This window comes from Tympanuchus pallidicinctus, unplaced genomic scaffold (assembly GCF_026119805.1).
Source record: "Tympanuchus pallidicinctus isolate F22 unplaced genomic scaffold, pur_lepc_1.0 scaffold22, whole genome shotgun sequence".
Classification (NCBI taxonomy): Eukaryota; Metazoa; Chordata; class Aves; order Galliformes; family Phasianidae; genus Tympanuchus; species Tympanuchus pallidicinctus.
Window position 1 is genome coordinate 4635462 of NW_026294739.1, and position 17257 is coordinate 4652718.

Here is a 17257-nt window from a genome sequence, read left to right on the forward strand (position 1 = left end):
GTTTTGAGGGCAGGACTTTGCTGAAGCCTTTGAAAGAAGGTGATGGCCGTGGCACCTGCCTAAGGAATTGCTGTCACTTTCCTTCTCTCCCCTCCTCCTTGGTTGAGTCGATCTGTATTTTAGCCACAAGGTGGCACACGGTCCTTCCCTGGGAGATCAGAACGGGATCACAGGACAAACGGTTTTTGTTCAGATACCCGGAATTCAGGCTGAGCCACTGCTGTTCCCAAAATAAAGCCCAGGCAGACAATGCCTAGGATGGCTCCAGTCATTCTTAGGACATGGCAGAGGGAACACCTGAACCTTATCTTGTGCCGGGTTCACAGAACCTCACTGCTGTTACCCTGGTGCTGGAAGAATAGAGGTGATTTCCAAATCGATGCTTTGGTGCTGGTTTTTTATTTGTTTCATTATTTATTTTCAAAACCCATGCACGGGTGCCAGGTTGATGTCTGGCTTTGGCTAGAGGGAGCCTTGTCACCCCAGTAATTCCCAACAGCCTCTAACAGCAACAACAGTCCTCAGGTGAATGAAGGCAGCAGCACTGTGCAAATTACCTTCTCTTTCTTATCCATAATAAGACAGGTAATAATCCTCCTACTGGACTAATTACACCCAATGAAAACAACTCCCACTGACAGTATTTGAAGAATTAACCACTTACGTGAAGAAGAGTGAACAGTGATTGTTATTTTGCACGTGGCTCTCTCCTGCCCCATCTATTGTGACCTCAGTAAATCTCAGTGTAATTAATCACAGAGGATTAAACGCTGCAGGGGAAGGAGCAGGAAATTACGTAAAGACAAAACACCGGTTGGCTTTGACTTGCCATAAATTTGGGTTATCTGTCTCAAAGAATACATTTCCTAGTCTGCCTTGTGTGGAATAAATCTACCCAATTAGATTTGTTTCCATGAGAACTGTACAGATAGGAAGACCGGAGTATTCCCAGGTGTGTATGGAGCTAGTCTAGAAAGGCAGTGGCTGTGGTTGAGCTGGGTTGGCTCCTCGGGTATTTGAGAAGCAGAAGAAAGCACACAGATGCCTCAGCAAGCAGCAGAGAGGGTAGGGCTTGAGTGCTCATCTTTAAAAAGCGGAAACCAACCTCAGAGAAACTGAAAATTCAAGTCTGTATCAAAGCGGAAAGAAGGTGTTAATTTTGCACTGAGGGCTAGCAGTAGAAGGGTCAAGATTCTTAAAAAACCTCAGGTCTACCACCAGCCTTAGAGGCAAGAGGTCTCCAAGGAGAGATTCCACTCTATTCTCTCTCTCTCTCCAATTCCAAGGGCTTCACTTAGTAAACATTTTCCTGCCATTAACCACTGCATTAGTTGCCCTATAACAGGTCAGAGCATGGATCATCAGAGAGGGTTGATAATAGGCTGTGAAAACAAAGGAACACATTAATGGATTCTTTCTTGCCTCTTTCAAAACCCATTAAGGCTTCTCCCATTAAGGCTTCTCTAAGTGTGCTAAAAGCCAAAATGCCCCATGCACTCAGGGGGCTGCAGGCATTTAATGTCTGAAATCTGAAGAAATGACTTCTTCAGATACACATCGCAAAGCCTCTGCCAGGCAGCTGCCATTTGTTAGCTTACTACCTCTTGCACTCCTAGCCACCAACCAGGTGCCCACGCTGAGCTGACACCAGCTGCCCCTCACCCTATGGAGGGTGCCCATGTGCCACTAATGGCTCTCCTAGTGCTGCCCTGTGTGGTTTGCGATCATCCCAAGTGCTCCTTTGTGGCAGTTCTCTGGGGGATTGCCCTTCTGCTTGGGTGCAAGGAATGCAGCTTTGGTGTGGGCAAAGCCCTTTGGCTCAAGGCACCAGCAATGACCTGGCCAGACCCAGGGCCCTGAACTCCTGCATTCCCATCCTGACGACCAATCCTGAAATAAGATTACTCCTGGTGCTCTCTCTCTCTCACTTTGCAAGGGGAGATCAGCAGCAAGCCCAGCATAACTCTCAAGTGGAAGAAAAGTCCTCCAGCTCAGCCACATTTTTGCACTTCTGGCACAAAATCCAACAACTCCAGAGGCAGCATTTTCTTGAAGTGCAAGAATCCATAACCCAGAAAGCTCACTGCTTCTTGTGCCAGGTTTTGGCTGATGGCAGCAATGCCAAGAATCAGTTTGGAGAGCTGGGGGTATTGAGAATCCTGGGATAGCTTTGTACTTGCAAGGCATAAAAACATCCCCGACATGGCTTGCAATTCTCCTGCAGTAGTAGGATGTGGTATTGCTCTAAGCAGCAGGGCTTAGAGAGCAGCAAGCATCCAAATGTCATGGGAAACATCACTGCCCACACACTGCAGGGCTGTCCAAGTCCTGGAGAGGCTGCAGGTCCCCACTGAAAACCCTGAGCTGCTAACAGTGCTATTTTCCACTGAGCGTGGCCATTTGTTCCAGTGTCCAACAGAATGATTAGAAAAACAGTAGTGTTAAATAGCTACTCCTAAACAGACTGAAAGCAAGATGAAATCCAATAGTGGTGAGTGGTTCCTTTTTCCCTCTTCCACAACCCATTGAATTAAGCATGTAACCAAGCTGAGCTGATTGCTTCTCTGCCTTAAGCGTGGTTTTTGGTGAGATTTACTGGCACCAACCATTTCTTTATGCCAAAAAGTCAGCCCAGCAGTGAAAGTGCCACTGGGGATTGGTATCAATGCAAGGGGCACAAGGTGCACCTGCAATTGGTGTGGGTACGTGAATTTTGGTAATGGCAAAGGAAATAGGGCACTTGGGGTGAACCTGGAGAAGGTGGTGGTGGTTTCTGCTGGGGAAAGCAGTCCTCTGCAGCTCCCCTTATCAGTGTGTTAGCCAGGCTGCTGTACTTAGACATCACATAGACAGCCTGGGATGTTTAGGTGGAATTAAGACAGCTCTCTTGCTGCTCCCTCTCTCTTCCTGGACAATACTTCACCTTCAGCCATCCCCAGCCTAGAAGACTGATGGGATGCTTCTACATTTCAGCCACCCACAACAGTTTCCCTGCCCCCAAACCAACGATGCTGCAATGAATGGCTATTTTAAACAACGGACAGTGGCAAGAGGTGAAGCGCCGGGAGCCCAAATACGAGGCTGTTGTGGTTATTACAGCAGCAAAGCTCGGGCCGATTTAGCAGGCACTTCACCTACACCGAGTGCAGCCCTGCCCCCAACAGGCAGCCGATGGCATCGAGGTCATGAGAAGACGTTGATCTGCAATCTCACCATCTGTATCGCTAGCATCTGGAAAATGTATTGCGGCCAGATTCTTGCACAAGGGAACTGAGGGGAAGTTCGCTGCTTTTCTGAGTAAGAAATTGCGGTCAAAGGCTCTCACACAGGTGAAGTGTCACTGCGAGGCAGATGAAGCCCCCAGGCACCCGTTCCTGTTACATGGGATCCAGCACATTTGCTGGCTCTTCCCTGCACTGTGCACTCCCTGGCTCCTGCAGCAGTTGCTCATGGACGGCATCCTCTTCACCAGATTTCCTGCCCAAGTCTTGTTCCTTCTTTCTAGGAAGTGCAGAGGTCTTCACATGAGACTCCATGAAAGGCACATCTATGCTGACAAAGCTGTCTTGATTACAGGAAGGGAATTGGGAGAGGAGCCAGTGGTGATATGAGGTCAGTGGCTTTGCGTCACACTGCCTCCAGTTCTCCATGTCTCACCTGACATGGGTGTGGGGGACTCTGGAAGCCAACACATCCAAGCAGCAGAGCATAGAGCTGAACTTCCCAAACCACACTTTCCCCACGCTGTGTCCACGCTGTGTCCACATGTGCCTCTCTCCCAGAGGCTCTGCCCTTCTGCCACATCCACACTCTCTATTGTGTTGTGCTATTCTGTTGTGCTCACTGTGTGCACACTCAGTACAGCTCCAGAAAACAACAACAGTAGATACTTAGAAGCATGCTTCCCTATGCCAAAAAAACAGAACACACATGAACAACTCAGTCTGCTTGCTGACATATTACACTTCACAATGCATCACCCAGCAGGCTCAGGGCAGCACCAATTGCTTTGAATCCATTTATTCCAATTGCAGAGTTTGATTATATTGAATGCTTACTAGCATGTACAAGAAAAAAAAAAAGTCTGTTGTCATTGGCTGGTGTCATCACCCAGCCCTGGCAAAGTCCTTCTACATCCAAAAGATTGTACCACAATGTAGCCTTCTGTATTATAATTATAGGACTAGATCTTTATGGTTGAAGTGTGGGGAGGAATAGAAATAAGGCAGAGGATGTTTGCTTTGCTGCCTTGTTAAAGGTGGTACCATCAAAGGTCACTCAGTGTGTCACATGAAGTTTGACATCATCCCACGTAGGAATTCCTCCTGTTTCACACCACAACCAAAACCACACCGTCTAGTCTTGCATAGTGCTCTATATTTTATCAACACAAAAACAGATGTAATGTGCTAGCATCCTTCCATCCTAGGATGTGGTATGAGGCTGAAGAAAGTGTAAAGAGCTGAAGAGCTCTTTAAAGAAAAAGAGAGTGGATTTTTCTGGTTTTGTTTCTTGTAACAAAGTCATCCACATCTCAGAACAGGCAGACTACTCCTAGTAAAGCTCACCTGAGATTCAGTAGGCAGAAGTCCTGTATCACTGTCCTCTTGGCAGTGAATGGCTATAGTACTATAGCCCAAGTTGTAATCTACAGTTGTATGGATAGGAAGCTTGCAGGGTCTTTTTGCGTGCCCTCAAAAGACCAGAGCCCCTGCAGGGAAAAGTCTCATTGTTGTGAATTGTAGGAGCTGAGACTGAAGCCTCTTGTTTGGCAACCAACCCAGCAGACCCATTGCAGTGCTGTAATACGATGGAAAGTACAGCAATAATAGCAGAGAAGCAAAATTTGAGGCTACAGCAAATAAGAACAAATCCAAATGCAGCAGCAGCAAATACAGAATCAAAACAACAACAACAACAACAACAACAACAACAACAACAACAACAACAACAACAACAACAACAACAACAACAACAACAACAACAACAACAACAACAACAACAACAACAACAACAACAACAACAACAACAACAACAACAACAACAACAACAACAACAACAACAACAACAACAACAACAACAAAAACCTGCTTACCTTCAGAAGACCTCAAGTAGGCAGAGATCTCCAGCAAGATACTCTCACCTCCTATACCAGCCCTTAAATGAGGTCTGGGAAGGGCTGGATCCTGGCTCCACCCTTCCAATCACTCAGGTACACTGCATGCACCTGAGCTCCCCTGGGTTGGCCCTGCCTTCCACCAGGTGCTCAATCACTGCTTCAGGCCATGACTTAGCATTTCTGCTGCCTGCCCTCAATGGATGGGAGCATAGGGCAGAGCAGTTGTGTGACTGCTAAGTACATAACAGTGACCACATTATTGAACAACTGCCAGCACTATTTTTCTACTGGTTTAAGTAGAGAAAAGTCGATGGTGTTTTCAGTAGAAAACTCAAAGACCTTGTAGGCTCAGTAACCTCAGTGTGTTGAACGGCATGTTTACATGCTCGCTCCATTTCTGGCTCCCAGGGGAGAAGCTCTCTGTTCTCCTCAGGTCAGAGCAGTTCTCCCCAGCACCAGGGCTGCCGTATGGCCACAGTAGGTCACTGATCCCAGGTGCAGGCTGTCCCTTGGCCTTCCACTGCACTGTGCCTCGCAATGGACAGGATTTCTCCCCAAAATGGCCTTCAGGACCCCACAGGTAGACCTGTGGACAGGACACGTGCCCACACTGTGAGAGCTCCTCATCCTGCAAGAGCTCCCCACCGTGCAGTGAGACACCACAGCCACATGTTGGTGGGTGACAGCTGTGCAACCTGTGAGTCACTGCCCTTCCTGTCCCACTTTGCATGGCAGAGTTCATGCCTGAGCACACACACTGGGGTGAGTGTGGGCACTACCAGCTTGGAGACAGCCAAGGCTGAAGGTTTTGCTTTCCCCACAAACAAAGTCAGCAGGAGAAAGCAGAGCACTCATGCCCACCTGGCTGGAGAGGAGACCTCTTTGGGCTTGGTGAATGGCGAGCACAGCTACAGCAAATTGCTCCTTTCAGCCTGGTGTCATCATTCTACTGCTGAAATAGCAGGGTCTGTGTGTAGAAGTGCATATGTGGCAACGTGGCTGTGTCCTGTGCTTCATAAGATTCCTTATAACAGCTTAACTTGCTTCACTGCCAGTGCAAACACTAGGTGCCCCATCACAGGGGGCATGGGCACGACACCCCCAGCCCCAAAGGAGCAGTCTGGCTCCAGGCTGAGAACCACCTAACTTGGATGATTCATTACCACACTGGTTTCTCACCTTCTGCGGACACAAACATGCTTATCAAGTCTCCCAAGGAAGGAAATTATGCTGCTGTGATAGTTTCCACTGCATCATTTCTACCAGACACCGAAGCCCACTGCTACCCTGAACCCCCAGGGAACTCTTTGCTCCCTTCCCCTGTGCCTTTTTCCATTCAGCACATCCCTGTGATTTTTATGGGGTGAATGCAAGGTATGTAAGCCTCCATGTAAGTGGAGCAGTGTGAGTGGGTTTAATCTCCATGACCTTCTGTTGGGTGCCCTGATCTGCATCTCCAGGGCACCCACTTTGTGAGCGAGTGGAGTACCTTGTGCACTCTTTCATGAACAGCCAACCACTGACAGCTGCCCTGCAGCACAGAAATGTTACAGCTGGTTGGGTACTGAGGGTCAGTGGGCAGCGAGGCCATTCCACACCAGCCCTAAGGCATGCTTATTGCTAACACCAGTAAGACAGTCCATCTCTGGGCCCTTTGGGGTTTACAGATGCCTCACCCTCATCCACTTCTGCCAAAGCAGGATCTGACAAGTGAAGTTCTACCCCAAGACTGTGGCAGAGACCCCCAGGCCCATGGCCAGCCTGAAGGCAGAGGAGCAGCTGCAGCCCTGCCATCACAGACACCTGCTGCTGCACCACTGTCCCATGCAACAAACCCATCCCAAGGGGCTGTTGGAGCAGCCACGTCCATCTGAGGAGGCTGTGAGATGTTCTCCACCCTAGGGATTGCCTGTGCCACGCACTGAACTGCCTAGGACTGCACAAGGATGGCCTTGCACCTTTAGCTGCTCAAGTGAGCCAGTAACAGATGTTGCACCTTCCTGGCTGTGCCCAGCTTGGCTGTCAGCACAGCAGCTCAGCTCTGCATTTACTGAGTACAACTGCTAGCCAATGACCACACTTCTAGGTAGTGCCAAGTGATGAGGCACTGAGTCCTCATGGAAAACATTACAGCCAGCAGATGATCTTATCTTTCAGAACAAGCAGACATGAGCTCCTTCCTCACGCAGGAGGAGGAGGTGCTATAGAAGCCTTCAAGTACTTGCGAGCTGTCAGTTCAGGTGATCATGTGCGTCTGATCACAGCCCTTCTTGCCCTCCTCCTGCTAGGTTGCTGCCGGGACCTGCTGTGACTCTGTGGCTTTATACCTGCAGGTAACTTCACCCTGTCTTGTTCTCTTGCTTTGCCTGCTGTGGTGGGGAGGAGGTGAGGAAGCTCAGTGCCTGGCTTCTCTGATTCAGCACAGATACTGCCGCGCACGGTCCTGCTCAGCAGCTGTACTGCTGAGATGTTCCTTTCCTGTGCTTACTGCAGAAGAGCAGAGCAGGCTGCTTTCTAACAGCAATTGGTGGCTAGAAACTAAGCTATTCCCATTGTCACCCCAGCGGGTACTGGCCACCACCGTGCTGCTGTGACACCTGTTGTGTCCCCAGCCTCTATCTCACTTGCTTTCTCCAAGCTCCCTGCTTAAGGCCAGGTAAGAACTGGAGAAAAATGTGCTCAGCCCTGGTCTTGCTCCCACCTCCCAGCTTCCCAGCCTGCCACAGTCTGTGGCAGACACAGTGGTGTTGTCCCTCTGGCCCCAGCCTGCTCCCACTCCTGCAGGAGCACTGAGATGCTCTGGTACTGCAGCCATCAACTCATCACCTCTGATCCACATTAAGCATTTTCCGCAGCTGGAGGATGTGCTAGTTTATCGTGCAGCATCTCTTTGAAGAAGTTTACTGTTCACCCATACTTTATCTGTGTCTGCTTTCACACCCTCTGTCAGTTTCCTTCCTCTTCCTGCAGCCTGTGAGCTCCTGGCCAGCAACACTTGCAAGCCCTAAGCTGCAAGACAGGTTGCTGGGAACTGCATTGGGACCACATCTTCAGCTCCAAAGCCAACATCAGCCAGAGCCCTTCACGCTGCAGGGCACACTGGTGGTTTGCTTGTGCTGTACTTCAGCACACGTCTTTACATCTTCCTTCCCTGCAGTGAGGATGAGAGCAGCGTGCCTCAATCACTCCCTTTGGGTTTTGTCATGCCTTTGGGATGCAGGACTCAGATGCTGCTCTGTTTTCCTCAGCTCGGAGCAGGAGCAGCAGGTCCAGGAGACTCATTAGAAGAATTTCTGCTCAGGGGTCACGCATACTTAGTGCTGACTGCTTCAATCCCTGCCTATCTCAAAACCGAGTCTGAATCATTTTGCCTGCACAGGCTGGCTTACAGAATTAGTCCTGACATTATCACAGGTTGTCCTGGTATCCATGTGTTCTCTTCTGCATGTCATTTCCCCGCTCATTCAACAGCTCCTATTTAATTGAGGCTGCCTGCTGTGTCCTATTGGAAGTGCTCCCAGAGATATTTACTCATAAACTGAGTAAACACAAACAGAGCTTGAGACAGATCCATCCCAATTACAAGATGACTGAGAAAGCTAATCCTGTGGACCCAAATTCACATTTATAACAGAATAAATATTTCCTTAAATGACTTTTTTATAGGAACCACGCACCTATTGAGAGGTAGGAGGGTCTTACCATTTTTCCCCATTTCAGGTCTCAGACCATCACATGCCATCCACATATCAGGACAATGAATGAATCCAAGAGCTGCAGTCTCACAGACATAGAGGTGAATCCCCACGTTCATCTCACTGAATTTTCTCTATATATCCTCACTTTCTTTTTTGGAGTGATTTTTAATGTCCTCGCCCTGTGGGTGTTCTTCTGCAAAATAAAGAAGTGGACAGAAACCAGGGTGTACGCCATCAACTTGGTCTTTGCCGATTTCTTTGTCATCTGCACCTTGCCTTTCATGGCATATTTGATCTGGAAAAAGTCAGTCCGAAATGAACTCTGCCAGTTTATAGAGGCAATGTACTTCGTCAACATGGTAGTGAGCATCTACATCATTTCATTTATCTCCATCGATCGGTACCTGGGCATAAAGCACCCCCTGAAAGCTCGGGCCTTCAGGTCTCCATCCAAAGCTGCTCTTCTCTGTGGGCTCCTGTGGCTCGCTGTCACCATTGCAACCATCTTAAAACTTCAGCAGAGATATGCTGACTCCTGCTTTCAGTACGATGCCAGCACTCCCACTGCTCTGATACTGCTTTCCATGTTCTTCATTTTCACTCTTCCGTTAGCAACCTTGACCTTTTGTTCCATAGAAATCATCAGGAACCTTAGGAGACAGCTGAAGACAAACTCACCGGAGAAGAAGTCAATCCAGAAAGCTCTTTATATCATTTATGCCAATCTGATTGTGTTTCTGCTATGTTTTCTGCCACCCCACCTCCTGCTCATTGCCAGGCTCATAACGAATCACACTGAAACCACCTGTTCCCTGAACCACTTTTTGAAGAACTTCTCCTCCGTGACGCGGTGCATTGCCACGTCCAACTGCTGCCTGGACTGTGTCTGCTACTACTTTGTGACCAAGGAGTTCCAGGAAGCCATCCTGCTGCCCAAGTCCAGCGCTGCCAGAACAACGCAAACCCATTCTGTGCAGACACACGTTTGCTAAAAAAAGGAGAAACTAAACAAAATGAAACCACAATGAAACCAACAAATTCTACCATGTCAAGAGGAGATATGGCTGCGCTGTCATGGGGACAACCATCCCCCTTTCACTCCAAGGAGAGCTTTGTTATGTGTATCATTGTTAGCTGTAATTTCTACCCTGTGTTTCTGTTAAGCTGATAAAACATTTTACATAGAGGTGCCAAAGTGACTCTGCAATGGCAGTGCGTTAACGTTCCCTTCCCCTCCATGTGTTACTCCTATGGGAAGAAGGGTGGCCCATGTATGTCAGTCACGCTGTTTTATTTCACAACTAAAGTCAACTCAACCTAAAACACAAAAGCCAACAAAAAAGCCTGTACTGTGCTTTATTTCATGGTGTATCTCAGATTGCTTGCATTGAAACAATCTGATGGTGCCAGGCTGAACCCCAGGTTTGCCCTGCTGGCTGGCAGCAGAGCAGGCTCAGGGTAGCATCGCACAGCGGGACACAACTGGACTCAGCTGGACTTCCACAGCCTGCCCACACTGTCACCTCCCACATTTCCATGGGTATAAAGCATTTGTGCTATGAGTAAGCAGCTCAGAAAAGCCACTGGGGAGAACAAGGGGGAAGAGAGGGTAGGGGATGATCTTCTTTGTTGTGTGTTCTTCTTTGCTGCCTAGGAAAGGGCTTTTTTCTTTCTAAATACTGACAAATCTCAGTAACTGCTGCCAAGTGCTGCCCAGGCACTGCCTGAAGAGAGCAGAGCACCAGAAATTGCTGTGAGGGAACCCTGCTGTGTCCTGAGCCCTCCCTGCCCATTTGCACAATTTCCCCACCTCCTGACACCCACAGAACTCTCCGCTCCATGCCAGTGTCTCCTACCTGTGCCTGGTTGGCCATGATTGCCATTTCTGGTGTGGCTTATCCCATCACATCGATGAGCCACGGTAAAGAAGCATCATGCAGAGGACAAGCAGGACCACCACATCTGCCCTCACCTTCCAAACAAACAAACAAACAAACAAAAAACAACAAAGAGCAACATGCCAGCACCCTTGCTCTAGGCCCACTTTTTCAGGTGCACAAGCACTGATGTGCCCTCTAGGAAAAGCCACTGCTCCTCCCTCTGCTTACTCTGCAACCACACCCAAGGCAGCATGGTATGCTGGGCTCCCACCGGGTCCTTCTGCTGCCAAATGGGCAATTTGCAGCCATTGTGGGTTTTATTTTAGAAAGGGTTTGGTTTCAGACCACTGAAAATATTAAATTTTAATTGCTCGTTTGCGTGCATGGAAGCAGAGGGAGAGCAGGTTGGGTGCAAAAATGAATGGTGGTGAAGCACTGAGCTGATGGAAAAGGAACAACAGAGGGCACCAGAGCCTCAGCCGTTCTGAAGAGGAGGTGGTAAATGAAGCAATTTTGGGGAACAAGAGCTCATTACTGCGCTCCAGCGCTCCTGAGCTGTCAGCAGCAGGCTCCTGGGCAGCTCTGCCCAGCACAGCATCACCCCACTCAGCATCACTCTGCACAGCACCCACACCCCTGGCATCTCCTGAGCAACTGCGACCTGCCCGAGGACCTGACCCGAGGACAGCCTCACAAGAAGCAGGTAACTTTCAATTCTTCTTGCACAGTTGTGTGGCAGTGTGCTCTGTTTCCTGAGCTCCTTCACAAAGCGCTGCCCAGGGCTCCCCACTTGCTAGCAGTGGTACGGAGGTGCCTCAGTCTCTTCCTGCCTTCACTGATGTGCTCTGCTGTTTGGCAGCCACACATGCTAGCTATCCAGGGAGGTCGTCATCCCATGCTGTGGCCATGTACCACTCCTCTCCACGCACCTTCTGTGAGGGGACACCCTGCTCTGGGCACACTGAGGCATGGGACCAGGGGATTGCTGTGGGCTCAGCACTCACATGGAGGATTCACAGGGCTCAGCTGCTAGGTGGGACTGTGATTTGCAGGCAGAAAGCAGCACTTCCAGTGCAGGATGGTGACAGCGGGCTGGCAGGGAACAGCTGTAGTGTAGATAGTAGCACTGTGCAGCCAAGGACCTGGGATGCTGGAAGCTCACAGGAGCCAGGACATTGGCTGCATGTCAGCCCTTCCATATAAATTCCATTCTGAAAACTGTATCTCTGTAATACCACCCCAACTCTGGCACTGGGGCAGGTGCTGAGCTTTTTTCTGGCATTGTCAGATCCAGCTTCCAGTTTTGGACACTAAAAATGATCCATGTAGTTCATGCAGTCAGACTGTTTCTCCACAGTTTAGATATTAGGCCTTAAAAGTCACTGACTTATAAGGCAATGTATCTGTAACAGATGACAGGAATCTGATTGTTTTCTTTTCGTGCTTCTCTGTAACTGCAGACTGAGTCTGATTCACCCTCCCTGGTCTTTGCTGCTAGTGGATAGTAGCAGATGCCCTGAACTATTTACAGAAGTATCAGGAGATAGGCTAGAATCTTGGATTTGTGTTTTCTGCACAGGCAACAGTTTGGCTTCCTATGTTGAAGGCTGAGATCAGACAGGCATGTTCATTTTCCCCTCCTGGTGTCAAGCCATACATCTCCAGCAGCCTGAAGGAGTGGCAGTGCCCATGGCACGCACTGTGCTCCAGGAGTAAAGCCACCAGAGCTGTCCCACGACTGGAAGGACCTGAGTCCTGTGTGAGTTCATGGGCATAGCAAGACCCAACAAAGCCATCGGGTGGCTTTGGCAGTAAAGCAAAGGAGGAATGCTGCCCTGCTCTCCTTTGAGCTGTCCTAAAGCAAGACAGCTAATAGATCTCCAATAGCCACAGAAGTGGAGAGGTAAGGGACTACAAAACCCTGCTTTGGAGACCCTCTGCTGCTACCAAAACTGTGTGAAGGTGGATGTAGGGTGGACAAGCCAGGCCTGCATTCAGATAGGTTGCTGTCCCACAGTAGTTGCAGGAGGGATTTGCTTCTGTTTTTTTAGCTGCTGTGAAGAGCCACTGAGCCCCTGCAGGTCTGCATCCCCAAAAATGCAACTGCTGTGCACGAGCAGAGCCCCAGGAGAGCTGTGTGCCACCCTGTCCCACCCACAGCCCTGACTCATGCAGTGCAGAGGAGCCGGGAGCCGTGGAGCCACGGCTGAGGGCGCTGCCATGGGACCCGGCCCAGGGGATTTGTCCCCAAGCTTGGTCTTCACCTGCACCCTTTTCTTACAGAGACTGCCCGCCATGTCGAACTGCACAGAAATCAGCAGCGCATTGCAGGATCGTGTGATGCTATTTCAGCTGATTGTCTACATCCCAGTCCTCGTTCTGGGGCTCCTGCTGAACACCATCGCCTTCTGGGTCTTCTGCTGCAAACTCAAGAGATGGACTGAGACCCGGGTGTACATGATCAACCTCATGTTTGCAGACTGCTCCCTGCTCTTCACCCTGCCTTTCCTGATATATTTTACCAACAACAAATATCCCATAGACAAGCTGTGTTTTGCCATTGAGGTGATACATTTTACAAACAGTCCTATGAGCATCTTCATCATCATGCTGATTGCCATCGATCGATACATTGCGATCAAGTTCCCTCTGAAAGCAAGAACTCTTCGATCCCCACTGAAATCAGCCTGTATCTGCGGGTTCCTTTGGATAATGCAAATAGGTTATTCCTACATGAACATGGTTTCTAAAAAAAAGAATGAACATTTTTGCTTTCAGAAACATTCTACTGAGCCTGCATATTTAATATCATTCTCCATTTGCTTTTGGTATTTTATTCCCCTATTGATCATAATTTTTTGTTCTGTGCAAGTCATCAGATGTCTCAGAAAGAAGATGGCCAGCAGCCACCGTGAGACAAAGCTAATCCAGAAAGCAATCCACATTATTTCTGTGAATCTGTGTGTGTTCATCTTATGTTTTTCACCAATCTACATTGCATCACTTCTGCGACTCGCAGCGGAGCTAGCTGGAGCTTGTCACCTGCTTTCAAAATTTAGGGTTTCTATTCAGATCCTTTCATGCTTAGCCAATTCCAACTGCTGTCTCGATGCATTCTGCTATTACTTTGCAGCCAAGGAAAGTCAGGAATTTCCCTCTCTGCTCCCCACTTGTATATCATTGAGGTCTAAGATGAACCAAAGCCAAGAGTCACAGCAACCCACTGATCAAGTCACACCATAGAAAAAGGACAGTGCACTATAGACATTAAGACCAAACTGCTGCACAGGTTCTGAGGCCAAGGGAATGGGACCACTTGCAATTGCTCTGGTATGGGTATTTCTGTAGAAAGGGGTTTGATAATAACTTGAATTTTGTCCTGCTGCTCTCACACTGAAATGCAGCTCAGATCATTGCCTTCAATAATTGTATCACAGGTTCAGCTGTTTCCTTGTCAACAGAAATCCCCTGGTACAGAGAATAGCTGATAAAGCCATTGTTTTGACCACGCACTTTGTTGTACATATCATGAGGCTTAACATAAGAAACTTAGCATTGTTACAGCAATGTATAAAGCCACTCCTACTACTGTAATTTTTGGTCATTAAAATAAGGGAAAAGCTACTCCAGTACAATGCCTAGCCTAATACATCTGTGTCAAAGGATTTGCCTGTACAGTGGTGGTTTCTTGCCCAGCTGCAAAATCTCAGTGCCTGCAGCTATCAGCAGGATGCTGGCTCACATTCAATCTGTAGTTCCACTGATCCTTCCACCTGCTGTTGTGGATGGGCATTGCACTAGGTAACCTCCAGTCAACTGCAGTCTCTCCAGTTGGCCAGAACTGCTGGTAAGTTATTGACAGTGGCTTGGTGAGCACTTCTGGCAGCTCATTCTGTACCTTAGTCCACAAATGTCCAATCTTTTGACTTGCCTGGGCTGCACTGAGTGAAGAGGAATTGTCTTGAGTTGCACATACACAGTTTGCACCAAAAGTAACATCTCCTATTTATTTTCATGGAAAAAACACCTACGACAGAGCAAATTCTCAGCTACAAAATACTATTTGTTATCACAGTCATCACCGTCAGTCATGCACTGTCATCAGCAATGAACAGGAGCCTGAATGCCACATTCCCCAAAGCGCTTTCATGGAGAGATCTCCTCCAAGTCCAGAGGAGACATGATCACATTTTGCATTGAGTTGAATGTCTGATCGCAACTCTATACATTTCATTTGAAAATTCACAGGTAATGTATTTATGTCAATTGAAAATAGAATTGTGAATATATCAAAAACTTGAAGGTTTTTTTCAGCAATCTTGAAATCTGTTCTCAAATTCCTGTATCAAAACGGAAAGCACGGTTGCGTATTTTTCTCTATTCTCAGGACTTTGCTTAACCACTGTATTAAAATGCAAACAATTATTTGCTGTCATTTGGGTTAGCACTGCTCTGTGCCCTCCACGTGCTCTGATTGGAGCCCAGACAGTGTTGGTAGGACACATGTTGCTGAGCTATGGGTGCATGCTTGGGGCCAGGTCGTGCCACTTGGAGGGGCAGAGCTGTTGCCATAATGGTGTGGGATTGAGGGCAGCCTCAGGACGGGCTGTGCTGGGCCTCGTGTGAGCTGTGAGCCATGGGCTGGACATAATGCCCTAAGATGATCCCATCTGGCCCCACAGGTCTGTGCGTGCTCAAGTGGTGCAGTCACAAGTCACCTCCCCATGGATTACAAGGACTTCATTCTGCTCCACATCTCTGTGCTCAGCCAGGCTGGCCCTCTTCCCCGCTCACTCATTTTTGACACAAAGGGGCAGCCTGCTCTTGTGCATTCAGGATTTCATTCCATAAGAATATCTAGCCTTCCTGGACTCCTCTGTCCTTTAGAACTAACTCCAGAGGGACTCTGTCAACCGGGTCCCCAAAATAAACCAAACTATACCCTTTGAAAATCCAAAGATCGTATCTGCCAAAGTCATCCCAGTCTCATGATGGGACTTCCCAAAACCAAAACAAGGTTGCATCACGCAGGGCAGTTCTGAGAAGCCGTCAGCCACGGCTCTACCACAACTTCCACCGAAAGGCCTCGCAAAGCCCACCCACATCAGGCTTCCTCTGAAAACTCTTTGTGGAGTGACCAGGGCTGCATCTACATTGCATGGCACACTGCTGTCTTCTGGGTCCTGACCGTCCTACAGCATGACACAAAACCCTCTATGGTGTTCACTGGAGCAGCAATTCATGAAAATGACATTGTGGTGATACACAAATCTTTGCCAGCACAGGAATCTGGGTGATGACAGCAGGAAGCAGCAGCCACAGCCTTTCAGTAGCTCTGACAAGCAGGGCTGGCACTTTGCTAAGCTTTTTGTAAAATCTAAAGAGGCTCGTAACTGGCATTGTACCTCTCGGTACAGAAAGTAACTGTCCTTTTGCTAGAACGATAGAAGATAGAATGATAGAAGATAGAATCAGTGGAAAAAGTGTACAAACCACTCTTACTCTATAGGGTGATGTCTGCTAAAGTCAGCATGAGCCCTTTGCTCCAGGCTTTACTGGGAAAGGCCTCCTGATCTCAGATGTGGGTTCTCTACCCTTTCCTGCCACGTCACATGTTGCTTTTGCACGTCAGTGAGACTCTGTTAGACCACACACCGCCTTTAAATACATCTTAAAATGTCTTTGAAAATTGCAGTCATCCACTGCACTTCTGCATTGCTGTCTCTTTACCAAAGGGGGGTTACCAAAGGGGCCAAAGTAGGAGGCAAGGAGAAGATGGGAGGGGCAGGGCTGGGGGAAGAATAGGTGGATGCACAGAGGAAGTTTGGGCTGGCTCTGATCCCACCATCTGCAGGTCCAGCCAGGGCTGTTTTCATGGCCTCTGCATGACTGATGGCTCTTAGTTCATCCAGACCCTCCTATTCATAGAGTTCTCTGTACAGGAGAGACATGGACCTGATGGAACACATCCAGAGGATGGCCACAAAACTGATCCAAGGGATGGAACATCTCTCCTATGAGGACAGACTGAGAGAGCTGGGGCTGTTCAGCCTGGAGAGGAGAAGGCTGTGAGGTGACCTGTTAGTGCCCTGCCAGTATCTTAAGGGGAGGTATAGGAAAGAAGAGAGCAGACTCTTTAGCAGGGTCTGTGATGATAAAAACAAGGGGAAATGGTTTCAAGCTTAAAGGGGGGAGATTTAGGTTGCATATAAGGAAAAAGTCTTACAGTAAGGGTGGTGAGACACAGGAACAGGTTGCCCAGAGATATGGTGGATGCCCTGACTCTGGAGACTCTCAAGGCAAGGCCCTTGGGCAAGCTGATGGATGCCCCTTTTAGTGCAGGGGAGTTGGATTAGGTGATCTTTGAAGGTGATCTTTCCCTTCCAACACTGAGGATTCTATGATTCTATGATTTATAGCCACCAATTCTGACATCTGCATCCACTGAGACATGCATCGCATTCAGGATCCCATAGTTTTGCAGGGCACTGCGCCTGTTTGTACACACCACACGCTGTTTGGAACCAACCCTACCTAAATACCTGTGTCCCCAGCAGATG

At 48.5% G+C, this 17257-nt stretch overlaps 2 protein-coding genes across 2 annotated transcripts; both read left to right on the forward strand.

The window, feature by feature from the left end:
* Positions 1 to 7366: 7366 nt before the first annotated feature.
* LOC128082012 (G-protein coupled receptor 35-like) lies at positions 7367 to 10402 on the forward strand (the record flags this gene model as incomplete). Its single annotated transcript, XM_052685826.1, has 2 exons — positions 7367 to 7452; positions 8840 to 10402. Coding segments are annotated over 2 exons (1056 nt in total), but the record flags the coding sequence as incomplete, so codon positions are not given.
* A 106-nt stretch (positions 10403 to 10508) lies between these two features.
* On the forward strand, positions 10509 to 14724 carry LOC128082738 (G-protein coupled receptor 35-like). Its single transcript, XM_052687211.1, has 2 exons — positions 10509 to 11400; positions 12981 to 14724. Exons 1-2 carry the CDS (start codon positions 11200 to 11202, stop codon positions 13938 to 13940), a joined length of 1161 nt encoding a protein of 386 aa, XP_052543171.1. The 5' UTR covers positions 10509 to 11199; the 3' UTR covers positions 13941 to 14724.
* The last annotated feature ends 2533 nt before the right edge of the window (positions 14725 to 17257 follow it).